The following is a 27,394-nucleotide window of genomic DNA, read 5'->3' as shown; positions in this document are numbered from 1 at the left end:
GACTGGCCATCCATCCATCCATCATCCATCCATCCATCCATGTCACTCATATTGTGAGTGGCGACAGCACGGTGGTATCTGCCAAATACGTGGCATATGTTATACAAATGTATCCCTTTACCTCCCTGGCCCCAGGACTGTTAGGGAATCAGGGTCTCTTTTGGCTGGGTGGCCCAGCACGGCTCGGGGTCCATGATAAATGTCTTTGTGATGCAAATTCCCAGCTGTACACATGGTGCATACTGCTGTCTGGGAAGGGTGGGACAGACCCCGGAGCTCCCCTCCGAGTATCCAGTCTCACATGAAACTGATTCCCCAGGACAACTATGGGGTAATTAATGGGACACAAACTGTCTGCTCTGGCCTGTCAAGGCCCAAATTGTGCAGCAGCCCAGAAATAACACAGGCCTGAGTGCTTCCAGAGAATCCATCTCATCAGTAATGTTTTGATTTCATTTGAAAAGCATCTTGAATCTGAAGACTCCCAAAGCACTTTACTCATTTACACAGTTGGTGAAACTGTACATAAAAGTCACTGCCTTCCCCTCTGGCTGAAACACAGCAGGTGTGTCTCAGTGGGCAGCAGCACGAGTTTAATTCAGACAGATTTCCGTGTAGAGCTGCCCCCGCTGGGAGGGCAGGTTGGGTGCATAGGGAGCTGTCCCCCAAGTTGGTATTTAATATCCTGCCAGATGGAAGTCTTCCAAAGAGGTCCTTTGTGTCTCTACTGACCAGAAGTGGCCAGGAGCTCTGTTTATAGCCTAACCCAGGGACCAGCCTGCCGCAGTGTCGTGCCCCGCACTCTATGGGCCAGATTTGGACGCTTATTCCCCTGAGTCCTGAGCTGTTCAGCCAATAGCCCGTTGACTGACTCCAATGAGGCTTCTTGAAGAATGACTAAAGGGAGAAAACGGGAGCCAGAATCTGCCCCCTGCGAGGGCAGAGCGTGACTGAATACTAACTCACAGAGCAGACTGCTCTCTGCAGTGCTAGTGACCCAGCTGAGCACTGAGCCAGCCTAGCCCTGCTGGTCTGTTGGGAGCTGCCAGGATCCCAGCACAAGCAGGGCTGGCTGCAGAGCCACGGGGGTTTGCATTATGCTCTCATGCAGCCCACGATCCCCCAGTGAATCCCTAACACAACGTGTGCTCTGGAGAGAGATTTGTGCAGCAGCAATTGTCACCCCTCCCAGAAGGCTGGCTGAGAGCCAGAGTGACCAGTCTTGGGGGAGAAGAGTCACAGCTTGGGTAATGATCCCTCTGTGACATCTCTCCCTCTCCCCGATCTCCATGATATTACACGTCACTTAGCGTTACTTCTCCCTTAGCTTGTCTGAAACCCCAAAGCCAACGAGATCCCTACTAAAAAGAAAACCATATTGGCTGATAAAAGGTAAGTTTATTTTATTGGAAGATTATGTGAATATTGCAATTAATACATCAGGAGAAAAAGGAACAGAAGAAGTTAAACTCTTCACAGTCACAGCGATAGTCAAATTTTTCTGATTTTATTAATATCCTAACAAGGCTGCATCAGAGACTAAAGCAGGAAGGACAATTCTAGGGAATGCAGAGGGTGAGAGCAGTGGGGACGTGAGAATAAAGACAGGTGTCATATGGATTGGTAAAATCTCCCACCTTAAACAGGAAGGAGTTTTGCTGGAAATCAGCATTATGGGAATGCTACAGACAGATCCTGGCTCCCTTGGGGAACCCCCTACAGACTGACACGGGAACCGGCCGAGCCCTCCCGGGGTCAGAGGGTTAAGAACACTCTGAGCTCTTCAGGGACTTCTCAAAGTTCTTCCCATCATGTGTCACCTGGCAGGTGTAGGTCTCATGAGTCTTCCACTTTGATGCCTCCAGAGACAGGTAACTGCTGGCCATGAACTTGTTGTCACTCTGTTTGGATGGCTTGGTCGTCTCCACTCCAGTGGAGACCTGCTGGCCGTCAGCTTTCCAGGTGACTTGGACTAAGCCTGGGTAAAAGCTGCCCAGCAGACACACCAGTGTGGCTTTGCTCTTTGTTTTGATCTCTTCTGAGGATGGAGGGAAGAGGTGCACGGTAGGAGATGCCTTTGGCTGACCTACAAGACAAAGAGTTTCAGTGTTAGAAAACCCAAATCCAGAGATTGCCAGTGCAGAATGTTCAACGTTCCAGATCTCTTCCATGTAACAAATCCAACCTTTCAGAAGCGCCGTGGGCAGGGTAATGATCTGAGATGTAAGATGTTCTTCTGGTTAATGCACAGGATTAGGAATCAGGGACCCAATCCTTGGTCTGTCACGTTCTTCCTTAGTGAACCTGACCTAGTTAGTCACTGTCCCTATGCCTGTAAAAGGGGATATCACTTTACTCATTCTTTGTCCCTTGAATCACTGAAGGCTTGATCCCATATTCCTCCTGCACAGGTATCTCCTACTGACTTCAGATAACAACTTGGGGCCTGCAAGGGGTACAGTGTTGGTGCTAAAGGGAAGAAAAATCAATTGGTGCGAAAGGGAGTAGAGGATTGCATTGCAATCTGTATGCACTGGACTTCTAGCAAGAGCCTTTCACAAAGGAATGCCGCAGCTGATTCTGCGTTGTGCTGCATTTTAGAAATCTAAAAGCAGCTTTCTAAAGATTTTGGACGACGTTGTACTTATTAGTTTAAGGATATTTCTTAAGGTCTAAGCTTTACTTTGAGTTTAATGTGTGTGGTTAGGGCATTGGAAGCCACTTCAGTGCTCAGAGAGCAATCCGGGGTAACGCACATTTTTCCTTATGAAATAATCCTTTAAAATGTAATTACAAAGCAAGCGACATGATCCAAAGAATGGGGCAGAGAGCTAGACACGTTTAAGAGTGTTTCATATAAAGTACCATAAAATTCTATGGAGTTCTGAAAGAAAGATTTTTTTTTTTTTAAGCATTCTATGGTAGGAATAAAGTCTATATCTCAAATTCTGCAAGATGGGTCAATAAACCTATGAAGCAGTTATCATCGTCTGTCACACTCTGCAGGCCTTTCTACTAAGGGACCGCACTTTTGAATAAGACCTCAATGGGAAATAACCTCCTAACTCCTCCTGTGATATGCCGGCTGCTGAACAGCAGCCTTGTTACCAAGCTGGCTTGTTGCTGAAATGTTTTCAGAAGCTTGTAATGTACAGACTCCTGTACGGGACCAATCGCAGCCAAAGGACTCGAGCCAGTATGTGTCTAAGTGCCTTGCTGGATCAGGGTCCAAGACGAGCAAAAAGGACATTGCAAAATATCACAGTATTGGTTGATGTCAGGGTGGGTACAGAGTAGAGTCCCCTGCCCCCTTGCACGATGTTGTGCAATGTTACTGCATGGAGCTATGGAGACAATAAGGGACCTCCTGGCTTAGGAAGGGACACACAAGTTTGCGGGATTTTGAATCCCCTAATAAAAGGCACCTGCCTTCTAACTGGGGCCAAACTGAGAAACTCTTCCTCATTCCAGGTAGCACCGTACTCCACAAGGGGTCGGTCCCACTGACTTCAGTGGGCCTGTTTGAAGAGCAAGGTGCTACTCAGCACGAGTAGGCTCAGTGCAGCCTGCGGGCTGTAGTTATTTCACGCTTTACACAGGTCAAAGAGACAAACAATGTTGTCTGAATTAGCACAGGCAGCCCTGATTTACTGAGCCCTGGCTAGCCGAGGTCTATCTGCTCCTCAAGGTTTTACGGTACCTGAAGCCTGCTGGCCCAGCCAGCACCCTGATCATTGAGCTCTGAGCTTGGCAGCCTGAGAATGCAGCTTCTAGGAAGCCGTCCGGACTGGCCAGCAACCTCGTTAATGTGCTAAAGGCTTGAGAGAGGCACTTAGTGCAGCCTCTTTCAAGCCCTCTCCCCCCGCAGGCTGCTCCAAGCCCACCCCCTTTATCTGTAGCCCTCCATATTTCAAAGGTGTTGGGTGTCCCTCAGCACCTGCAGAAAATCAGGTCTGAGGGTATTTCCCAACTGAAGTCCATGATAGCTACAGCCACCCAAGGTACAACGGAACCGACCCTCCAGGTCAGGATTAAGTCAGTCAGTGCAATTACACTCACTCAGTGCGAGTGTAAATCAGTGTAGTTCCATTGTTGTCAAGGGGACTGTCTTCATTTAAACTCCATCAGGATCCGTTCTTATATTTGTAAAATTACACTGATCTCATAACTCGCTCGAAATTAGCAATTCTACAACTAGGGCTGTCAAAAATGACCCATCAAATCTCTTGTCAGTGAAAAACTGGGTTTTCATCTCAATGGAAATTTTTGCAGAATGTGTCTGAGGTTGAAAAATTTCTTGCTGGAAACGCAAAAACTCAGAACCGAAAGGTTTCTGTAAATATCTGGGGTTTTCTCTTTCACCCAATAATTACTGAAAAGAGAGTGTTTGTTTTTTAAATTTTTTTCCTAAAAAGTCAATTTTCTGCTGAGAATTTAGACAAAAATAACCGTTTTCATTTTTGTTGAAATTTTCCAGAAATTGAAACCCCATTTTGTGACTAACTCTTGCCAAAATGAAAAGTCTTCAAACTACTCCAGAAGGTCAGATTTCAAATGACAAAGGACATATTATTTTTATCTCACATTACATTTCAAGGGATTGTACATCTATTTTAAGGAGGCTTCGGTGCATTTTGGTGGAGATCTATTGAAAGTAAAGGCACTATGTCGTTTTACCCTGGCTGAGAATTTGGCCCTTGGTTTCTTTCTCATTTTGGGAAAACCCAGTGTGAATAAGGAATGTCTAGTCCATTAAAACAAAAAACAGGGTAGAAAATATTTTCTTTTAAGATGCTAGCACCAGTTATTTAAAAATTGGGACCAGCAGCAAAATCTGGGTAGGTTTCATGGGCAAATTCAGAAACCTGTTCATTGGGAAAAGATAAGAAAAATGCAGCATGGGACATCTAAACCTTGTTCTGACTATCCACAGATTGAACATTGTTCTCAACCCTGTGGAAAAGTCTATGCATAAAGAGGGAGGAGACCCAATGCTGGCACTAAGAGAGAAAAGGAGGAAAAAAATCATGGAAATATGACAGTATTGGCATTGAGAAGGAAAGGCGGTGAGTAATTCAGTGACTTACCAAGGACGGTCAGCTGGGTTCCTCCACCGAAGACAAACCACAGTGACACAAGGCTGTACAAAAACCAGTCACGTTCAATGGCAGGGAGAGGTTGCCACCGCTGCACGTGTGGAGAAAATAGACACGGGACGACAACTGGGATCTCCTTGAGGGCGAAGGTTCATCGTTTCTGGAGAAGCTCATAGTACAACTGATTGAATGAAGATCCATTGGGAGGTGAAGCAATGGAGTATTCCTTGGGAGAGCTGACATGGGGCCAAATCCCGGTCCACGCATGCGCAACACGTAAGAGAGCAGAAGATTGTCTTGTTGTTAAGCCACTGGAGTGGGAATCAGGAGACGGGGATTCAAGTCCTGGCTCTGCCACAGACTGATGTTGTGCCCTTGGACAAGCCACGTAATCTCTGTGCCTCAATTCCCTATCTATAAAATGGGGATAGTACTTCCCTATTTCACAGGGGTGCTGTAAGGATAAATTCTTTTATGACTATGAGATGCTCATGTTGGATATACCCTGTTTCTAAAATACGTGTCTGTAACCCACACCTCTGGGAGCACTGGCCTCTCTAAAGACATAGTGTAAAAACTCTCCTAACACCAGACCAACAAGTGTCAGCAAAGAAACAGATCTGCCATGCTGGGGCTACATGTGTGTGGATAGGAAACCAACACCATGTGCTGTCCTCGTCTCATCTGGATAGTGCAGCCTTCCCTGCACCTATCAGCAAGAAGCTACCACATCGTGCCTTACCTGATCAGGATCTCCAGATAGTCCATAGGGCCAGGGGTCATTCTGAAGAAGCTGCATCATCATGTTCTGTCTTGCATTTGGCTGGTGAAGTCTCCACACTGGACGTGTCCAAGGAACAAGTAAATAATGCTCAAGATCCATGTGCCATGAAACCAATCACCACCATCCTCTGCTGCAACCCTGTTAGTACCAATACAAGGCAATGTTGGGATCAGTGTCCAGTGTGCAGCAGAGATGAGTGCTTCCCTGAAGGGAGCCCCCCATTTGCCTTGAGAAATTAACAGAGTGTCCCCAACGACAGCCATTTGCTCTGTATTTCCCAGCTGTTCTCAGCAGTAAATCCCTGCGCGGTTTCCCTGGAGAGAGCTGCCATGAGACTCCCACCATTGCTGGGCTAATCCCTCCCCCTGACCTTAGGAGAGCTGCTCTGGTGCCTGCTGCCCAGCAGAGTGTGGGTGTGTGGTGCCCCTCTCGCCAAAGGCAGGGCCAGTAAACATCTAGGCTGTGAGCTGTGTCCATGCTCAGCTGGTTTCTTATGAATTAAACCAGGGCCCTGGACCCTCCCTCTGACTGTAAATATGAACCCCCCACCCCTTAGTGCCTGGTGTGTCGCCGCTCAGCGCGGCCAGGGGCGTGAATGGTACCAGCCTAATTTCCTCATGAATGGGCCCTAGTTGAAGCCAAGGCTCACGTGCTGTGTTTGACACTTGATCCGGCACCTACTGGAGTTGGTGGGGACGAGCCTGTGACTTCAGTGGTTGAGGCTCAGACCCTGCGAGAATTCCCTGGGTAGTGGAGGGCAGGCCTGAGCCGCCAGCAAAAGTCCCCAAGTCCCATTGTCAGAAGTGACGTAAGCACTCACGCCAGGAGCGTTAATGGTGTTTAAGCATCTAAATATACAGGTAGGCACCTTGTGGGATTTTGGGAAGCACCTAGTTGCCGAACGCCCATTCATTTCATTGCCTTTTAAATCTGGCCCTTACGCTCCTAAGTCCTATTGACTTTCAGTTGAACTTCGACTTTTAATGGAGTGAGTCACTTTTGAAAATACCCTAAATATTTCATGCAGTTTTTCAGTCCATTCGTCAGTCTATTGCTGTTCACGTGTGCAAGGGAACAGGCCCAGTTACTAAACATTGAGCAAAGGAAGTTACTCTCTTTCCAGAGCCTTTTTGTCAATGAAGTAGTGTTAAAATCAGCGCACACTCTGGGTTCTAGCAGTGCACTCGTTGGCACATGCGCGCTCTCTCTCTCTCTCACACACACACCTGCTCTGTCTGATCCCTTCACTCTCATCCTAGCATTGTAAGCTCCTGAAAACTTCTGAGAGCCATTATCCCCTCTGAGCTCTGCACACGCTTGGTGCTCCAGAAATCATCACTGGATATCTGGGTAGAGAGCTGTCACCTAAGTCGGTGTTGGCAGGATATTAAAGGCCACTCTTCCAAAGAGGGGTTTGTGTCTAGACTGACTAGAAGTAGCCAGGAGCTCTGTTTACAGCCTATCCCAGGTAACCGCCACCAGCAGTGCCCCTCCCTGTATGGGCCAGATTTGGTCACTTATTCCCCTTAGTGTTGAGCTGTTCAGCCAATAGCCCCACTGATTCGAATGAGGCTACTTGAAGAATGACTAATGCTCAGGGAGAAGGTGGTACCGGAATCTGCCCCATGCGAGGGCAGAGGTTGACTCAATACTAACTCACAGAGCGGACTGCTGTCTGCAGGGCTAGTGACCCAGCTGAGCATTGACCCAGACTAAAAAAAAAACACAATATTAGCTGATAAAAGGTAAATTTATTTTATTGGAAGAGAAGGTGAATATTGCAATTAATACACAAGATGTAAAAGGGACAGAAGAAGTTAAACTCTTCACAGATACAGCAATAGTCAAATTTTTCTGATTTTATTAATATCCTAACAAGGCTGCATCAGAGACTAAAGCAGGAAGGACAATTCGAGGGAATGCAGGGGGTGAGAGCGGTGGGGACATGGGAATAAAGACAGGTGTCATATGGATTGGTAAAATCCCCCACCTAAAAGAGGAAGCAGATTTTCTGGAAATCGGCATTATGGGAATGCTACAGAGAGATCCTGGCTCCCTTGGGGAACCCCTTACAGACTGACACGGGAACCGGCCGAGCCCTCTGTGAGTCAGAGGGTTAAGAACACTCTGAGCTCTTCAGGGACTTCTCGAAGTTCTTCCCATCGTGTGTCACCTGGCAGGTGTAGGTCTCATGGGTCTTCCACTTTGATGCATCCAGAGACAGGTAACTGCTGGCCATGAACTTGTTGTCACTCTGTTTGGATGGCTTGGTCGTCTCCACTCCAGTGGAGATCTGCTGGCCATCAGCTTTCCAGGTGACTTGGACTAAGCCTGGGTAAAAGCTGCCCAGCAGACACACCAGTGTGGCTTTGCTTTTTGTTTTGATCTCTTCCGAAGATGGAGGGAAGAGGTGCACGGTAGGAGACGCCTTTGGCTGACCTACAAGACAAGGAGATTCAGTGTTAGAAAACCCAAATCCAGAGACTGCCAGTGCAGAATGTAAGAAATTCCAGATCTCTGCAGTGTAACAAATCCAACCTCTCACAAGCGCCATGGGCAGGGTAATGATCTGCGATGTAAGATGTTCTTGTGGTTAAGGCACAGGACTGGGAATCTGGACACTTGGGGTCCATTCCTAGTTCTGCCACAGGCTTCCTTAGTGAACCTGATGAGGTCACTTACCTCTCTGGCTATGGAAGGGGGTCACATCCCTGACCTCAGCGCACGCAGGCTTTTTCTCAAGGTTTATGGTTTTTTACATATTTCTAAAGCGCTGAGAGACTTGGTGGAAGGTGCTGTAGAAGTGCGAAGTCTTATCAGGATTGTTTCCAAGCTCACCTTTTCATTCATTTTTGCTCAGATAAAGGGAAATACGACTTCTAAACAGCTAGCAACCTCGGCAGTTTGCAGAGAATTCCTCCCTATTAAGTGCAAGATTTTGATACCTTTCCTCACATTGAGTAGCACCTTCCTTCTCAAATGGTGCCATTTAGTGCAGAGGACGGTGCTACTCATTGAATTAAGTAGGAAGATATTTCCATGGTGAAAGCACTCTCTCTCTCTGTCTCTCTCATTTCTCAAGAGCAGACTCTCTGAGAATGGGGCTATTTCTTAGGGTCTAAGCTTAGAGTTTAATTTGCCTGTTCAGGCCTTGGGGGCTGGTTCACTAGAGTCACAGAGGAATGTGGGGTAACCCACATATTTCCAAATGAAAAAAATGCTGTAACAGATAATTAGACAAAACCAGTAGGCTCCAAAGCATAGGATGGGAGAGCTACATGCATTGAATGGTGTTTTATAGAAAGCAGTATAAAATTCTGTAGTTTTGAGAGAGAGGGGGGGAGTTTGTTTGTGAACCATCCTATGGAATTCCAGAGCAGGGATAAATCCTCTATTCTGCCAAGTGGGTCGATAAACCCATTGTTGAATCATCATTGTCTGTCTGGGTCTGTAGGCCTCTCTGCTAAGGGTCAGATCTTCTGATTAACACCTGGGTGACAAACAATCTCCTACCACAGCCTGGTTGCCTGTTCCTGTTGCTGAACAGCCTAGTTACCAAGCAAGCTTGTGTTCAGCAGCTGTAAAGTACAGACTCATTTATGGGACCAATCCCTGCTTCAGGGCCCGATCCAGTGTGCATCTGAGCGTTTTGCTAGATTAGGGCTCAAGACAAGAGGACAAGGGACCTTGCAAACTACCACACTGAGGGTTGATTTCATGGTGGGGGCAGAGTAGATTCCCCTGGGCCCTAGCCTGGTGCTGGGCTGTGTAAGTGCATAGAGACGGGGGGGACAATGAAGGCACTACCTGCTTAAGAAGGGACGCAAAAGTTTGGGGAATTTTTAAACTCTTAGTAAAATTTCTGCAGCAGCCTTGGTGCTGGGGCCAAATTGGGATGCCCGTCCTCGCGCCAGGTTGCACCTTACTCCACAGGCGGTCGGTCCCATTACATTAGTGGGACTGTATGAAAAGCAATGTGCTACTCGGCATGAGTAGGGCTACCGCTCTCGGGGCCCTAATTATTTCACGCTTTATGTAGGTCAAAGCAGCCAAGAATGGTATTTGAGCTAATACTGTCAGCCCTGACTAAGCCAGGTCCACTAGGTCCCCTAGGCTGTTCTGTAACTGAAGCCGGCTGGTGCAGCCAGCATCCTGATCACTGAGCTCTGAGCTTGGCAGACACACAATCCAGCCTCTCTGAAGCCGTCCAGCCTTTCAGACTGGCCAGCAACCTTGTTAGTGCACAATTAGTGCAACCTCTTTAAATCCCTTCCCCCTGCAGGCTGCTCCCACCCCACCCCATTTAACTAATATCTTGCATATCTGAAAGGTTTTGGGTGGGTTTGGGTTGCACATCCAAACTGAAATCCAATTTTCTCCAAGGTACAATGGAGCAGATCTTCAGTGTCAGGAGTAAGTCAGTCAGTGCAATGAGACTCACTCAGGGTAAGCGTAAATCAGTGTAGTCCATTGCTGGCAAGGAAGCTACGTGGATTTACACCTTGTGGGGAGCTGGCCATCTATTTTTAAAATTTGACCAGTCCCTTGTCTAGCTCCAACTGAGCAATGCTACAAATAGGGCTGGTTAAAAATGACCCATCAAAACCATTTTCAGTGGAAAATTGGTTTTCCACTGAATGAATATTTTTGTGGCAAGTATCTGCTTTTCTCAAAAAAAATCATTTTTTTTGTTGAAAATCCGAAAATGGAAAAAGTGGAAATCTTAAGCCAAAACCTCTCAATAACTCTCGGTTTTCAGCTGAAAATGCTTGTTTGGGATTTTGGGCCCATTGAGATGAAAATGATTTTTTTGTTTTTCTTTTTCTGAAATTATTCACAGAAGAAAACCATATTTTCTGCCCAGCTCTCATTCCTAAGCATTCCCTTCCAACGGCCCCCAACAAATCCGATTTTAAATCACCAGGGAGCAAAGATTTTTATAGCACAGGAGGTGTCATGGGATTGGACACCTGTCTGCAGGAGCCTGGGGTGAGTGCTGGTGGAGCTCTATTGCGGACAATGGAGCTAGGGCATTGTACGGCACCGGAGAAGCTGACCCGGGATTTGTTTCATACACTGACTAGCACCCGGTGCGAATGAGAAATAGTTCATACCCGAAAAGAAAAAGAAGGAAAATCTTTTCCTGAAGGGGCTAAAACTAGGTCATCGTAACTGGGGACCCAGAGGCAGAATAGGTTTCCTGGTCAAATTCAAACTTGTCTTCAGTGGGAAAAGAAAAGAAAATCCAACATGGGCCATGTACACCTGCTATGACTATCCAGAGAGACTAAACGTTCTTCCCAAGACAGTGAAAAGGTCCATATGTAAAGTGAGAGAGTCCCGAGCCCAGCATGAAGACAAAGAAAGCAGGAAAAAAACCATGGAAAACGTACAATACAGCCAGGAGAAGGAAAGTTTGAGAGTAATTCAGTGACTTACCAAGGACGGTCAGCTGGGTTCCTCCACCGAAGATCCACCACAGTGACACACGGCTGTACAAAAACCTGTCCCAGTCGATGGCAGGGAGAGGTCGCCAGCACTGCCCGTGAGGGGGGAAAAAGAGGTGCGGGGCAATTTCCACTGGCACCCCATGGGAGTGCAGGTTTATCCTTTCCGGAGAAACTCATCATACAATCGGAGGAGTGAAGATCCACTGGGAAGTGAAGCAATGGAGTATTCCTTGGGAGAACTCAGAATTAAGGCCAAATCCTGGTCTCCGCAGACAGCCCACATAAGAGAGCAGAAGATGGGCTTGTCTTTAAGGCAGTGGATTGGGAGTCAGGAGAGCGGGGTTCATGTCCTGGCTCTGCCACAGATTTTGTGCCCTTGGGCAAGTCACATCATCTGTGTGCCTCCATTCCCCGTCTGTAAATTGGGGCAGCACTTCCGTGCCTCCGAGGGTGGTGTAAGGATAAGTTCTGTCGTGTCTCAGAGATGCTCAGGCAGTACAGTGATGGGGGCGTAATGGTACCTAGAGGGAACCAAAGGAGCTCTGTGCTCTGGTACCGTGCTGGGTTCCACCACTACGGTGCTCCCCCAACCCCCGCACCGGCTGTGGATCTGCATGCGTGTTTGTGCTGCTGTGTCTGGAGCCCGTGGAGAACGGATCTGGGTGCTGGAGGGCATGTACACAACTGGACTGCGTGTTGGTCCTTCCACTGCCATTTGGCCAGGACAGGCCAATACTGGTCCACATTCGTCAGTGGTGCCATTTTATTGACTTCAGTGGAATTACGTCGGGGAAAGAATGAGGCGCACGAGCTCTCGTGTATGTTATGGATGCGATAACCAAACTTAGAAAGCACGTGTCCGGAACCCCACACGTCTGGGAGCACCAGCATCTTTCTCGACCTAATTAATGTACAGCATGTCCCGGTGACAGCGAAGAGACAGATCAGACATGCCAGGGGCTGCACACGGGTGGATCAGGTGTGATCCAAGCCACGTGCTGTCCTCGTTTACTCTCTGAATAGTGCATCCTCTCTGCATCTGTCCGTGAGAAGCTAAGACGTCCCGTCCCCCATTGTCCTGACTTACCTGATCGGGATCTTCAGATCGTCCAGGGGATCACTCTGACTCACTGGGCACAGCCCTTGTGCCAGAAGTTGCATCATGACGTCCTGTGTTCGCTCTCAGCTGAGCCATGCAGGGGGCTGGTGAAGTCTCCACATTGGACATGCCTGAGGAAGGGCTCAAGATCCATGTGCCGTGAAAGCGATCGCCACCACGCTCTGTCTGAACCCCAGCAGTGGGTCAGGTGCAGGCATTGCTGGAAGCCCAGAGTCAAGCAAGATGCTCAGAACCTTTGGTGTTTGTAAAAGCCGTGTCCATCGCACAGCTGGCACATGCTGGAAAATGCCCCAGACCCTGTTGGTACCAATACAAGGCCAGGCTGGTATCCGCCCATGTGCAGTGCGCAGCAGAGATCAGCACTTTCCTCGTGGGAGCCCCCAGTTGCCTTTAGAAATTAACGCAGTACCCCCAACGACAGCCATTTGCTCTGTATTTCCCAGCTGTTCTCAGCAGTAAATCCCTGCACTGTTTCCCTGGACAGAGCTGCCATGAGACTCCCACCATTGCTGGCTATTCCCTCCCCCTCCACCTTCGGAGAGCAGCTCTGGTGCCTGCTGTCCAGCAGAGTGTGGGCGTGTGGTGCCCCTCTCGCCAAAGGCAGGGCCAGTAAACATCTAGGCTGTGAGCTGTGTCCATGCTCAGCTGGTTTCTTGTGAATTAAACTAGGGCCCTGGACCCTCCCTCTGACTGTAAATACAAACCCCCCTTAGTGCCCGGTGTGTGTCAGCTCAGCACGGCCAGGGACGTGAATGGTACCAGCCTAATATCCTCGTTAATGGGCCGTAGTTGAAGCCAAGGAGGATCATGTGCTGTGTTTGACACACTAACAGGCATTTACTGAAGTTGGTGGGGAAGCTCCTGTGAATTCAGTGACTCAGGCTCAGACGCTGTGAGAATTCCCTGGGTAGGGAGAGGAGGCCTGAGCCGCTGGCAAAAGTGCTGAAGTCCCCTTGTCAGAAGTGACTTCAGCACGTTGGGCTGCAGTGTTAAAGGTATTTAAGCACCTATATGTACAGGATGGCACCTAGCGGGATTTTCAAAAGCACCTAGCTGCCAAACGCCCATTCATTTCATTGCCTTTTAAATCTGGCCCTTACACTTCTAAATCCTATTGACGTTCAGTTGAACTTAGACTTTTAATGGAGTTAGTCACTTTTGAAAACACCTTAAATACTTCATGTGGTTTGTCAGTCCATTCATCAGTCTATTGTGGTTTACATGTGCAAGGCAACAGAGCCTTTTTGTCAATGAAGTAGTGTTAAAATCAGCGCACGCCCTGAATTCGAGTAGCGAACTCCGTGGCCCATGCTCGTTCTCCCTCTCATGCACACGTTGTGTGTGAGCTGCTGAAAACTTCTGAGAGCCATTGTCTCCTCTGTGTACTGCACACTCTTGGTGCTCCACAAATCATAACCTGGAATTCTTACCCCCCCACCATGTAGAGACGTGTTTGTGTAGGGGGGGAATGGTGGGACAGTTGGTCTGGGGACGTTAAACGTACTTTGTGAAATTTAAGAACCCTTCATTCTTTCAAACTCATCCATATCGCAGCCTCCCTCTGCTCCCTTTCCACTTAACCCCTTCTGTAGGAGGTGGCAGTGCATGACTGGCCCTCCATCCATCCATCCATCCATCCATCCATCCCTGTCACTCATATTGTGAGTGGCGACGGCACGGTGGTATCTGCCAAATACGTGGCATATGTGATACAAATGTATCCCTTTACCTCCCTGGCCCCAGGACTGTCAGGGAATCGGGTCTCCTTTGGCTGGGTGGCCCAGCACGGCTCGGGGTCCCTGATAAATGTCTTTGTGATGCAAATTCCCACCTGTACACACGGTGCATACTGCTGTCTGGGAAGGGTGGACAGACCCTGGAGCTCCCCTCCGAGTATCCAGTCTCACATGAATCTGATTCCCCAGGACAACTATGGGGTAATTAATGGGACACAAACTGTCTGCTCTGGCCTGTCAAGGCCCAAATTGTGCAGCAGCCCAGAAATAACACAAGCCTGAGTGCTTCCAGAGAATCCATCTCATCAGTAATGTTTTGATTTCATTTGAAAAGCATCTTGAATCTGAAGACTCCCAAAGCACTTTACTCATTTACACAGTTGGTCAAACTGTACATAAAAGTCACTGCCTTCCCCTCTGGCTGAAACACAGCAGGTGTGTCTTAGTGGGCAGCAGCACGAGTTTAATTCAGAGAGATTTCCGTGTAGAGCTGCCCCCGCTGGGAGGCCAGGTTGGGTGCGTAGGGAACTGTCCCCCAAGTTGGTATTTAATATCCTGCCAGATGGAAGTCTTCCAAAGAGGTCCTTTGTGTCTCTACTGACCAGAAGTAGCCAGGAGCTCTGTTTATAGTCTAACCCAGGGACCAGCCTGCAGCAGTGTCGTGCCCCTCACTCTATGGGCCAGATTTGGATGCTTATTCCCCTGAGTCCTGAGCTGTTCAGCCAATAGCCCATTGACTGACTCCAATGAGGCTTCTTGAAGAATGACTAAAGGGAGAAAACGGGAGCCAGAATCTGCCCCCGCGAGGGCAGAGCGTGACTGAATACTAACTCACAGAGCAGACTGCTCTCTACAGGGCTAGTGACCCAGCTGAGCATTGAGCCAGCCAAGCCCTGCTGGTCTGTTGGGAGCTGCCAGGATCCCAGCACAAGCAGGGCTGGCTGCAGAGCCACGGGGGTTTGCATTACGCTCTCATGCAGCCCACGATCCCCCAGTGAATCCCTAACACAACGTGTGCTCTGGAGAGAGATTTGTGCAGCAGCAATTGTCACCCCTCCCAGAAGGCTGGCTGAGAGCCAGAGTGACCAGTCCTGGGGGAGAACAGTCACAGCTTGGGTAATGATCCCTCTGTGACATCTCTCCCCCTCCCCTGATCTCCATGATATTACACGTCACTTAGCGTTACTACTCCCTTAGCTTGTCTGAAACCCCAAAGCCAACGAGATCCCTACTAAAAAGAAAACCATATTGGCTGATAAAAGGTAAATTTATTTTATTGGAAGATTATGTGAATATTGCAATTAATACATCAGGAGAAAAGGGGACAGAAGAAGTTAAACCCTTCACAGTCACAGCGATAGTCAAATTTTTCTGATTTTATTAATATCATAACAAGGCTGCATCAGAGACTAAAGCAGGAAGGACAGTTCTAGGGAATGCAGGGGGTGAGAGCAGTGGTGACGTGGGAATAAAGACAGGTGTCATATGGATTGGTAAAATCCCCCACCTAAAAGAGGAAGCAGATTTTCTGGAAATCGGCATTATGGGAATGCTACAGAGAGATCCTGGCTCCCTTGGGGAACCCCCTACAGACTGACACGGGAACCGGCCGAGCCCTCCGGGGGTCAGAGGGTTAAGAACACTCTGAGCTCTTCAGGGACTTCTCGAAGCTCTTCCCATCGTGTGTCACCTGGCAGGTGTAGGTCTCATGAGTCTTCCACTTTGATGCATCCAGAGACAGATAACTGCTGGCCATGAACTTGTTGTCACTCTGTTTGGATGGCTTGGTCGTCTCCACTCCAGTGGAGATCTGCTGGCCGTCAGCTTTCCAGGTGACTTGGACTGAGCCTGGGTAAAAGCTGCCCAGCAGACACACCAGTGTGGCTTTGCTTTTTGTTTTGATCTCTTCTGAGGATGGAGGGAAGAGGTGCACGGTAGGAGATGCCTTTGGCTGACCTACAAGACAAGGAGATTCAGTGTTAGAAAACCCAAATCCAGAGACTGCCAGTGCAGAATGTAAGAAATTCCAGATCTCTGCAGTGTAACAAATCCAACCTCTCACAAGCACCATGGGCAGGGTAATGATCAGCGATGTAAGATGTTCTTGTGGTTAAGGCACAGGACTGGGATCAGGAGATTTGGGGTCTAATCATTGCTCTGCCATAGGGTTCCTTAGTGAACCTGGCCTAGTTAGTTACTGTCCCTATGCCTGTAAAAGGGGATAATATTATTTTACTCATCCTTTTTGTCACTTTAATCCGTGAGGGCTTTATCTTGTATTCCTGCTGCACCCATAACTCCCACTGACTTCAAATAATAACTTGGGGCCTGCAAGGTGTACAGTGTTGGCACTAAAGATACAAATTATTGTTATGAAAGTGAGCAAAGAAGTATGTTGCGATCTATATGCATTGGATGTCTAGCATGAGTGGTTCACAAAGAAAAGCTGCAATTCGTTCTACATTTGTGCTGCATTTTAGAAATCTAAAATCCGCTTTCTAAGGGTTTTGGACTATGTTCTGGATATTTGTGTGGGGTTAGGGCACCAGAAGCCACTTCAGTGCCCAGAAGGGAATTTGGGGTAACCCACATTTTCCCTTATGGAATAATGCTATAAAATGTAATAACAAAGCAACCAAGAAAAGCCAAAGAATGGGACAGGGGATCTAGACACATTGATAGCATTCTATAGAAACTACTGTAATATAGTACAGAACTTTCATAGAGAGAGCTCTTTTGAACCGCTCTATGTCATTCTATGGCACAGATAAAGTTTCAGGATATAAAATTCTGCAACATAAATCATTGATCTCATTGAGCAGTTATCATTGTTCATCAGATTCTGTAGGTCTCTCAGCTAAGGGTCAGATCTGTCTGCATGAGTCTTGACTGGGAAATAGCCTTTTATCGCACCGTGTTATATACTGGTTACTCTTGTTGCTAAGTTTCAGAGTAGCAGCCGTGTTAGTCTGTATTCGCAAAAAGAAAAGGAGTACTAGTGGCACCTTAGAGACTAACCAATTTATTTGAGCATAAGCTTTCGTGAGCTACAGCTCACTTCATCGGATGCATCCGATGAAGTGAGCTGTAGCTCATGAAAGCTTATGCTCAAATAAATTGGTTAGTCTCTAAGGTGCCACTAGTACTCTTTTTCTTCTTGTTTCTAAAATGTTTTCAGAAACATTTATGGGACCAAAGGACTCGAGTCAGTATGTGTCTCAGTGCTTTGCTGGATCAGGGTCCAAGACAAGAGGAAAAGGGTCATTGCAAGATATGGACACAATAAAGGACCTACTGGTTTAGGAATGGGCGCACCAGGGATTTAAAAATTCCTCAGACTTGTAACATCTAGACACCTGGGACCAAACTGAGCAACTCTTCCTCATTCCAGGTAGCACTTTACTCCACGAGGGGTCGGTCCCACTGACGTCAGTGGGCCTGTTTGAAGAGCAAGGTGCTACTCAGCACGAGTAGGCTCAGTGCAGCCTGCAGGCTGTAGTTATTTCACGCTTTACACAGGTCAAAGCGACAAACAGTGTTGTCTGAGTTAGCGCCGGCAGCCCTGATTTACTGAGCCCTGGCTAGCCGAGCTCTATCTGCTCCTCAAGGTTTTACTGTACCTGAAGCCTGCTGGCCCAGCCAGCATCCTCTGCATTGAGTTCTGAGCTTGGCAGCCCTAGAATGCAGCTTCAAAGAAGCTGGCCAGCAACCTTGTTAATGTGCTCCAGGCTTCAGAGAGGCAATTAGTGCAGCCTCTTTCAAGTCCTTCCTGCACCCCGCACAGGCTGCTCCAAACCACCCCACCCCCCTTTATCTGTAGCCCTCCATATTTCAAAGGTGTTGGGTGTCCTTCAGCACAGTCAGAAAATCAGGTCTGAGTGGTATTTCCAAACTGAAATGCACGATAGCTACAGTCATCCAAGGAACAATGGAACCGATCCTCCGGGTCAGAAGTCAGTCAGTGCAATTACACTCACTCCGTGTAAGTGTAAATCAGTGTCATTCCATTGCTGCCAAGGGGGCTACACTGATTTACACCACATGAGGATCTGTTCTTATACTGTAAAAATATCAATCGCTGAACTTGCTCTAAAAGGAGACTGCAAGTAGGGGTGCTAAAAATTACCCACTAAATCTCTTGTGAGTTAAAAATTGGGTTTTTATCTAAATGGAAGTTTTTGCAGAATGTTTCTCCAGATCTCGAAAAAACATCTTTTTTTTTTTACTGTTGGAAAAGCAAAAACTCAAAACCAAATATTTTCACCTGAACTCTGATTTCTCCCACCTCCCTGGCTTTTCAGTAATTGTTCGGTGACAACATTTTAGTGTTTGGGTTTGGGGTTTTTGCCCAAAAGTCAAAATTTTCTGCTGAAAATGTAGATGAAAATATTTTTTTAAATTTTTGTTGAAAATTTCCTATAAGGAAACTTTAATCCTATTTCGTGACCAACTCTCCCTAATTTGAATTTTCTTCAAGCTAACCAGACAAATTGGGATTTAGATTGCAACAAAGACATTATTTTCTCTATCACATTAGGTTTCAAGGTATTGTACACCCATCTTAAAGAGATTTGGATGAGTTTTGGTGTAGGTTTATTGAAGAGCATGGGACTATTTTGTTTGACCTTGGTTGAGAATCTGGCCCCTGGTTTCTTTCACATATGAGTCAAAACCGAGTGCTAATAAGAAATGTCTAGTCCAGTAAAACCAAAGCAAATAAAAAACAATTGGGGGTTGGGAAATATTTCCCTGAAGAGGCTAATACCAGTTATTTCAAAATTGTGACCTGACAGCAGAATCTGGACATGTTTCATGGGCAAATTCAAAACCCTGTTCCCAGGTACAATATAAGAAAATCCAGCATGCGACATGTACACCCTATTCTGACTATCCACGGGTTAAACATTGTTCTCAACCCTGTGGGAAGGTGTGTGCATAAAGTGAGAGGAGACCCAAGCCTGGCACTAAGGCAGAAAAGGAGGAAAAAATCATGGAAACATGACAGTATTGGCATTGAGAAGGAAAGGCGGTGAGTAATTCAGTGACTTACCAAGGACGGTCAGCTGGGTTCCTCCACCGAAGACATTCCACAGTGACACACGGCTGTACAAAAACCAGTCATGAACAATGGCAGGGAGAGGTCGCCACCACTGCACGTGTGGGGAAAATAGTCGTTGGAAAACTTCTGCTGGCTCTCCTTGAGAACGAAGGTTCATCGTTTCTGGAGAAGCTCATAGTACAATTGATTGAATGAAGATCCATTGGGAGGTGAAGCAATTGAGTATTCCTTGGGAGAGCTGACATGGGGCCAAATCCTGGTCCCAGTACACAGCCCATGTAAGAGAGCAGAGGGTGGTCTTGTACTTAAGGCACTGGAGCAGGAGTCAGGAGACTGGGGTGCAAGTCCTGGCTCTGCCACAGACTGATGTTGTGCCCTTGGGCAAGTCACATCATCTCTGTGCCTCAATTCCCCATCTGTAAAATGGGGAGAATACTTCCCTATTTCACAGGGGTGCTGTAAGGATAAATTCCTTTTGGGCTGTGAGATGCTCAGGTACAACAGTGCTACAGGTCATAAACCAACCTAGATAGAAGTAAACGGGCTGTGTGCTAAGCAGCTGCTACTCCACTGGGTTCCATTGCCCCTGTGCTCCCCAAACACACCCACGGTCTGTGAATCTTTCGCTGGCCCTCGTAGGTCCGTAGGAGGGACAGGCTGGCAGATTTATTTGGGATGCTGATAGTGAACATGCTGAGCCATGTTCAACCCTGGTGCAATTATAGCGGTTTGTATGGAATTTTACCACCGAAGAATTAGGCCCATTTGTCGTCAGTATTTAATGTATCCAATAGGGAATCTCATGTGGGCGATACCCATGTTTCCAAAGCACGTGTCTGTAGCCCACACCCCTGGGAGCACTGGCCTCTCTACAGACCTAGTCAGTGTCAAAACTATCCTAGCTTCACACCAAGAAGTGCCAGCAAAGAAACAGATCTGCCATGTTGGGACTGCTTGTGTGTGGATAGGAAACCAACACCACTTGTTGTCCTCGTCTCTCATCTGGACAGTGCAGCCTTCCCTGCACCCGTCAGTGAGACGCTACCACGTCCCATGACACATGATCCTGCCTTACCTGGTCAGGATCTGCAGATAGTCCGTGGGCGAGGGGTCGCTCTGAGTCACTGGGCACAGAAGTTCCGCAAGAAACTGTGTCGAAACGTCGTGTGTTCGCTTTTGGCTGAACCATGCCAGGGGCTGGTGAAGTCTCCACACTGGACATGTCGGAGGAACAAGTAAATAGTGCACAAGATCCATGTGCCATGAAAGCAATCACCACCATCCTCTGCTGGGACCCCAGCCTTGGTTCGGATGCAGGCGTTCCTGGCGGCCTCTCTAGAAGCCAAGATTCTGCATCCGGCATATGCTGGAAAATGCTCCAAGCCCTGTTAACACCAATACAAGGCAATGTTGGTATCAATATCCAGTATACAACAGAGATCAGCACTTTCCTGAAGAGAGCCCCTGAGTTGCCTTTAGAAATTAATGCATTGCCAGCAGCGACAGCTCTGTATTTCCCAGCTGTTCTCAGCAGTAAATCCCAGCGCTGTTTCCCTGGACAGAGCTGCCAGGAGACTCCCACCATTGCTGGGCTAATCCCTCCCCCTGACCTTAGGAGAGCCGCTCTGGTGCCTGCTGCCCAGCAGAGTGTGGGCGTGTGGTGCCCCTCTCGCCAAAGGCAGGGCCAGTAAATGTCTAGGCTGTGAGCTGTGTCCATGCTCAGCTGGTTTCTTGTGAATTAAACCAGGGCCCTGGACCCTCCCTCTGACTGTAAATACAAACCCCCCCCCTTAGCGCTTGGTGTGTCCCTGCTCAGCGCGGCCAGGGGAGTGAATGGTACCAGCCTAATTTCCTCATGAATGGGCCCTAGTTGAAGCCAAGGATCACATGCTGTGTTTGACATTTGATCCGGCACCTACTGAAGTTGGTGGGGAAGCTCCTGTGACTTCAGTGGTTGAGGCTCAGACCCTGCGAGAATTCCCTGGGTAGTGGAGGGCAGGCCTGAGCCGCCAGCAAAAGTCCCCAAGTCCCATTGTCAGAAGTGACGAAAGCACTCACGCCAGGACTGTTAATGGTGTTTAAGCATCTAAATATACAGGTAGGCACCTTTTGGGATTTTGAGAAGCACCTAGTTGCCAAACGCCCATTCATTTCATTGCCTTTTAAATCTGGCCCTTACGCTCCTAAGTCCTATTGACTTTCAGTTGAACTTCGACTTTTAATGGAGTGAGTCACTTTTGAAAATACCCTCAATACTTCATGCAGTTTTTCAGTCCATTCGTCAGTCTATTGCTGTTCACGTGTGCAAGGGAACAGGCCCAATTACTAAACATTGAGCAAAGGAAGTTACTCTCTTTCCAGAGCCTTTTTGTCAATGAAGTAGTGTTAAAATCAGCGCACACTCTGGGTTCTAGCAGTGCACTGATTGGCACATGCGCGCTCTCACTCACACACACACCTGCTCTGTCTGATCTGTTCACTCTCATCCTAGCATTGTAAGCTCCTGAAAACTTCTGAGAGCCATTATCCCCTCTGTGCTCTGCACACGCTTGGTGCTCCAGAAATCATCACTGGATATCTGGGTAGAGAGCTGTCACCTAAGTCGGTGTTGGCAGGATATTAAAGGCCACTCTTCCAAAGAGGGGTTTGTGTCTAGACTGACTAGAAGTAGCCAGGAGCTCTGTTTACAGCCTATCCCAGGTAACCGCCACCAGCAGTGCCCCTCCCTGTATGGGCCAGATTTGGTCACTTATTCCCCTTAGCGTTGAGCTGTTCAGCCAATAGCCCCACTGATTCGAATGAGGCTACTTGAAGAATGACTAATGCTCAGGGAGAAGGTGGTACCGGAATCTGCCCCATGCGAGGGCAGAGGTTGACTCAATACTAACTCACAGAGCAGACTGCTGTCTGCAGGGCTAGTGACCCAGCTGAGCATTGACCCAGACTAAAAAGAACACAATATTAGCTGATAAAAGGTAAATTTATTTTATTGGAAGAGAAGGTGAATATTGCAATTAATACACAAGATGTAAAAGGGACAGAAGAAGTTAAACTCTTCACAGATACAGACATAGTCAAATTTTTCTGATTTTATTAATATCCTAACAAAGCTGCATCAGAGACTAAAGCAGGAAGGACAGTTCCAGGGAATGCAGGGGGTGAGAGCGGTGGGGACATGGGAATAAAGACAGGTGTCATATGGATTGGTAAAATCCCCCACCTAAAAGAGGAAACAGATTTGCTGGAAATCGGCATTATGGGAATGCTACAAAGAGATCCTGGCTCCCTTGGGGAACCCCCTACAGACTGACACGGGAACCGGCCGAGCCCTCCGGGGGTCAGAGGGTTAAGAACACTCTGAGCTCTTCAGGGACTTCTCGAAGCTCTTCCCATCGTGTGTCACCTGGCAGGTGTAGGTCTCATGGGTCTTCCACTTTGATGCATCCAGAGACAGGTAACTGCTGGCCATGAACTTGTTGTCACTCTGTTTGGATGGCTTGGTTGTCTCCACTCCAGTGGAGATCTGCTGGCCGTCAGCTTTCCAGGTGACTTGGACTGAGCCTGGGTAAAAGCTGCCCAGCAGACACACCAGTGTGGCTTTGCTCTTTGTTTTGATCTCTTCCGAGGATGGAGGGAAGAGGTGCACGGTAGGAGACGCCTTTGACTGACCTACAAGACAAGGAGATTCAGTGTTAGAAAACCGAAATCCAGAGACTGCCAGTGCAGAATGTAAGAAATTCCAGATCTCTGCCGTGTAACAAATCCAACCTCTCACAAGCGCCATGGGCAGGGTAATGATCTGCGATGTAAGATGTTCTTGTGGTTAAGGCACAGGACTGGGAATCTGGACACTTGGAGTCCGTTCCTAGTTCTGCCACAGGCTTCCTTAGTGAACTTGATGAAGTCACTTACCTCTCTGGCTATGAAAGGGGGTCACATCGCTGACCTCAGCGCACACAGGCTTTTTCTCAAGGTTTATGGTTTTTTACATATTTCTAAAGCGCTGAGAGACTTGGTGGAAGGCGCTGTAGAAGTGCGAAGTCTTATCAGGATTGTTTCCAAGCTCACCTTTTAATTCATTGTTACTCAGAGAAAGGGAAATACGACTTCTAAACAGCTAGCAACCTCAGCAGTTTGCAGAGAATTCCTCCCTATTAAGTGCAAGATTTTGATACCTTTCCTCACATTGAGTAGCACCTTCCTTCTCAAATGGTGCCATTTAGTGCAGAGGAAGGTGCTACTCATTGAATTAAGTAGGAAGATATTTCCATGGTGAAAACACTCTCTCTCTCATTTCTCAAGAACAGACTCTTTGAGAATGGGGCTATTTCTTAGGGTTTAAGCTTAGAGTTTAATTTGCCTGTTCAGGCCTTGGGGGCTGGTTCACTAGAGTCACAGAGGAATGTGGGGTAACCCACGTATTTCCAAATGAAAAAAATGCTGTAACAGATAGTTAGACAAAAAAAAAACCAGTAGGATCCAAAGCATAGGATGGGAGAGCTACATGCATTAAATAGTGTTTTATAGAAAGCAGTATAAAATTCTGTAGTTTTGAGGGGGGGGGAAGTTTGTTTGTGAACCATCCTATGGAATTCCAGAGCAGGGATAAATTCTCTATTCTGCCAAGTGGGTCGATAAACCCATTGTTGAATCATCATTGTCTGTCTGGGTCTGTAGGTCTCTCTGCTAAGGGTCAGATCTTCTGATTAACACCTGGGTGACAAACAATCTCCTACCACAGCCTGGTTGCCTGTTCCTGTTGCTGAACAGCCTAGTTACCAAGCAAGCTTGTGTTCAGCAGCTGTAAAGTACAGGCTCATTTATGGGACCAATCCCTGCTTCAGGGCCCGATCCAGTGTGCAACTGAGTGTTTTGCTAGATTGGGGCTCAAGACAAGAGGACAAGGGACCTTGCAAACTACCACACTGAGGGTTGATTTCATGGTGGGGGCAGAGTAGATTCCCCTGGGCCCTAGCCTGGTGCTGTGCTGTGTAAGTGCATAGAGACGGGGGGGACAATGAAGGCACTACCTGCTTAAGAAGGGATGCAAAAGTTTGGGGAATTTTTAAACTCTTCGTAACATTTCTGCAGCAGCCTTGGTGCTGGGGCCAAATTGGGATGCCCGTCCTCGCGCCAGGTTGCACCTTACTCCACAGGCGGTCGGTCCCATTACATTAGTGGGACTGTATGAAAAGCAATGTGCTACTCGGCATGAGTAGGGCTACCGCTCTCTGGGCCCTAATTATTTCACGCTTTATGTAGGTCAAAGCAGCCAAGAATGGTATTTGAGCTAATACTGTCAGCCCTGACTAAGCCAGGTCCACTAGGTCCCCTAGGCTGTTCTGTAACTGAAGCCGGCTGGTGCAGCCAGCATCCTGATCACTGAGCTCTGAGCTTGGCAGACACACAATCCAGCCTCTATGAAGCCGTCCAGCCTTTGAGACTGGCCAGCAACCTTGTTAGTGCACAATTAGTGCAACCTCTTTAAATCCCTTCCCCCTGCAGGCTGCTCCCACCCCACCCCATTTAACTAATATCTTGCATATCTGAAAGGTTTTGGGAGGGTTTGGGTTGCACATCCAAACTGAAATCCAATTTTCTCCAAGGTACAATGGAGCAGATCTTCAGTGTCAGGAGTAAGTCAGTCAGTGCAATGAGACTCACTCAGGGTGAGCGTAAATCAGTGTAGTCCATTGCTGGCAAGGAAGCTGCGTGGATTTACACCATGTGGGGAGCTGGCCATCTATTTTTAAAATTTGACCAGTCCCTTGTCTAGCTCCAACTGAGCAATGCTACAAATAGGGCTGGTTGAAAATGACCCATCAAAACCATTTTCAGTGGAAAATTGGTTTTCCAGTGAATGAATATTTTTGTGGCAAGTATCTGCTTTTCTCCAAAAAAAATCATTTTTTTTGTTGAAAATCCGAAAATGGAAAAAGTGGAAATCTTAAGCCAAAACCTCTCAATAACTGAAGCATTCTCAGTTTTCAGCTGAAAATGCTTGTTTGGGATTTTGGGCCCATTGAGATGAAAATGGTTTTTTTGTTTTTCTTTTTCTGAAATTATTCACAGAAGAAAACCATATTTTCTGCCCAGCTCTCATTCCTAAGCATTCCCTTCCAACTGCCCCCGACAAATCTGATTTTAAATCACCAGGGAGCAAGGATTTTTATAGCACATTAGGTGTCATGGGATTGGACACCTGTCTGCAGGATCTTGGGGTGAGTGCTGGTGGAGCTCTATTGCGGACAATGGAGCTAGGGCATTGTACGGCACCGGAGAAGCTGGCCCAGGATTTGTTTCATACACTAACTAGCACCCGGTGCGAATGAGAAATAGTTCATACCCGAAAAGAAAAAGAGGGAAAATCTTTTCCTGAAGGGGCTAAAACTAGGTCATCGTAACTGGGGACCCAGTGGCAGACTAGGTTTCATGGTCAAATTCAAACTTGTCTTCAGTGGGAAAAGAAAAGAAAATCCAACATGGGCCACATACACCTGCTATGACTATCCAGAGAGACTAAACGTTCTTTCCAAGACAGTGTAAAGGTCCATATATAAAGTGAGAGGAGTCCCGAGCCCAGCATGAAGACAAAGAAAGCAGGAAAAAAACCATGGAAAACGTACAATACAGCCAGGAGAAGGAAAGTTTGAGAGTAATTCAGTGACTTACCAAGGACGGTCAGCTGGGTTCCTCCACCGAAGATCCACCACAGTGACACATGGCTGTACAAAAACCTGTCCCAGTCGATGGCAGGGAGAGGTCGCCAGCACTGCCCGTGATGGGGGAAAAAGAGGTGCGGGGCAATTTCCACTGGCACCCCATGGGAGTGCAGGTTTATCCTTTCCGGAGAAACTCATCGTACAATCGGAGGAGTGAAAATCCACTGGGAAGTGAAGCAATGGTGTATTCCTTGGGAGAACTCAGAATTAAGGCGAAATCCTGGTCCCCGCATAAGAGAGCAGAAGATGGGCTTGTCGTTAAGGCAGTGGATTGGGAGTCAGGAGAGCGGGGTTCATGTCCTGGCTCTGCCACAGATTTTGTGCCCTTGGGCAAGTCACATCATCTCTGTGCCTCCATTCCCCATCTGTAAAATGGGGCAGCACTTCCGTGCCTCCGAGGGTGGTGTAAGGATAAGTTCTGTCGTGTCTCAGAGATGCTCAGGCACTCCAGTGATGGGGGCGTAATGGTACCTAGAGAGAACCAAAGGAGCTCTGTGCTCTGGTACCGTGCTGGGTTCCACCACTACGGCGCTCCCCGAACCCCCGCACCGGCCTTGGATCTGCATGCGTGTCTGTGCTGCTGTGCCTGGAGCCCGTGGAGAACGGATCTGGGTGCTGGAGGGCATGTACACAACTGGACTGCGTGTTGGTCCTTCCACTGCCATTTGGCCAGGACAGGCCAATACAGGGCCACATTCATCACAAGTGCCATTGTATTGACTTCAGTGGAATTACGTCGAGGAAAGAATGAGGCGCATGAGCTGTCGTGTATGTTACGGATGCGATAACCATACTTAGAAAGCACGTGTCCGGAACCCCACACGTCCGGGAGCACCAGCATCTTTCTCGACCTAATTAATGTACAGCATGTCCCGGTGACAGTGAAGAGACAGATCAGACATGCCAGGGGCTGCACACGGGTGGATCGGGTGTGATCCAAACCACGTGCTGTCCTAGTCTACTCTCTGAATAGCGCAGCCTCTCTGCACCTGTCCATGAGAAGCTAAGACGTCCCCTCCCCCATTGTCCTAACTTACCTGATCGGGATCTTCAGATCGTCCAAGGGGCCAGGGGGTCGCTCTGAGTCTCTGCAAGAAGCTGCGTCATGACGTCCTGTGTTCGCTCTCAGCTGAGCCGTGCAGGGGGCTGGTGAAGTCTCCACATTGGACATGCCTGAGGAAGGGCTCAAGATCCATGTGCCGTGAAAGCGATCGCCACCACGCTCTGTCTGAACCCCAGCAGTGGGTCAGGTGCAGGCATTGCTGGAAGCCCAGAGTCAAGCAAGATGCTCAGAACCTTTGGTGTTTGTCAAAGCCGTGTCCATCGCACAGCTGGCATATGCTGGAAAATGCCCCAGACCCTGTTGGTATCAATACAAGGCCAGGCTGGTATCCGCCCATGTGCAGTGCACAGCAGAGATCAGCACT

General features: G+C 47.9%; 1 protein-coding gene and 3 gene segments (V, D, J or C); all 4 read right to left on the bottom strand.

Annotated features, from left to right (window-relative positions):
• Positions 1 to 1,378: 1,378 nt before the first annotated feature.
• Positions 1,379 to 5,901, bottom strand: LOC102939187. The segment is given in 3 exon segments: positions 1,379 to 2,086; positions 5,088 to 5,247; positions 5,839 to 5,901. Coding segments are annotated over 3 exon segments (546 nt in total).
• A 1,710-nt stretch (positions 5,902 to 7,611) lies between these two features.
• Positions 7,612 to 12,491, bottom strand: LOC119563786 (immunoglobulin lambda-like polypeptide 5). Its single transcript, XM_043529798.1, has 4 exons — positions 12,418 to 12,491; positions 12,116 to 12,231; positions 11,320 to 11,502; positions 7,612 to 8,319 (listed from the first exon to the last, which is right to left on the bottom strand). Exons 1-4 carry the CDS (start codon positions 12,489 to 12,491, stop codon positions 7,997 to 7,999), a joined length of 696 nt encoding a protein of 231 aa, XP_043385733.1. The 3' UTR covers positions 7,612 to 7,996.
• A 2,943-nt stretch (positions 12,492 to 15,434) lies between these two features.
• Positions 15,435 to 19,402, bottom strand: LOC122461349. The segment is given in 2 exon segments: positions 15,435 to 16,142; positions 19,237 to 19,402. Coding segments are annotated over 2 exon segments (489 nt in total).
• Positions 19,403 to 22,211: 2,809 nt separating this feature from the next.
• LOC119563808 lies at positions 22,212 to 27,138 on the bottom strand. The segment is given in 3 exon segments: positions 22,212 to 22,914; positions 25,918 to 26,087; positions 27,005 to 27,138. Coding segments are annotated over 3 exon segments (627 nt in total).
• Positions 27,139 to 27,394: the final 256 nt, after the last annotated feature.

The sequence above is a fragment of the Chelonia mydas genome, chromosome 15, assembly GCF_015237465.2.
Source record: "Chelonia mydas isolate rCheMyd1 chromosome 15, rCheMyd1.pri.v2, whole genome shotgun sequence".
NCBI classification, from domain to species: domain Eukaryota; kingdom Metazoa; phylum Chordata; order Testudines; family Cheloniidae; genus Chelonia; species Chelonia mydas.
Note: the sequence above shows the minus strand (reverse complement) of the source record. Positions and strands in the feature narration are given on the sequence as shown.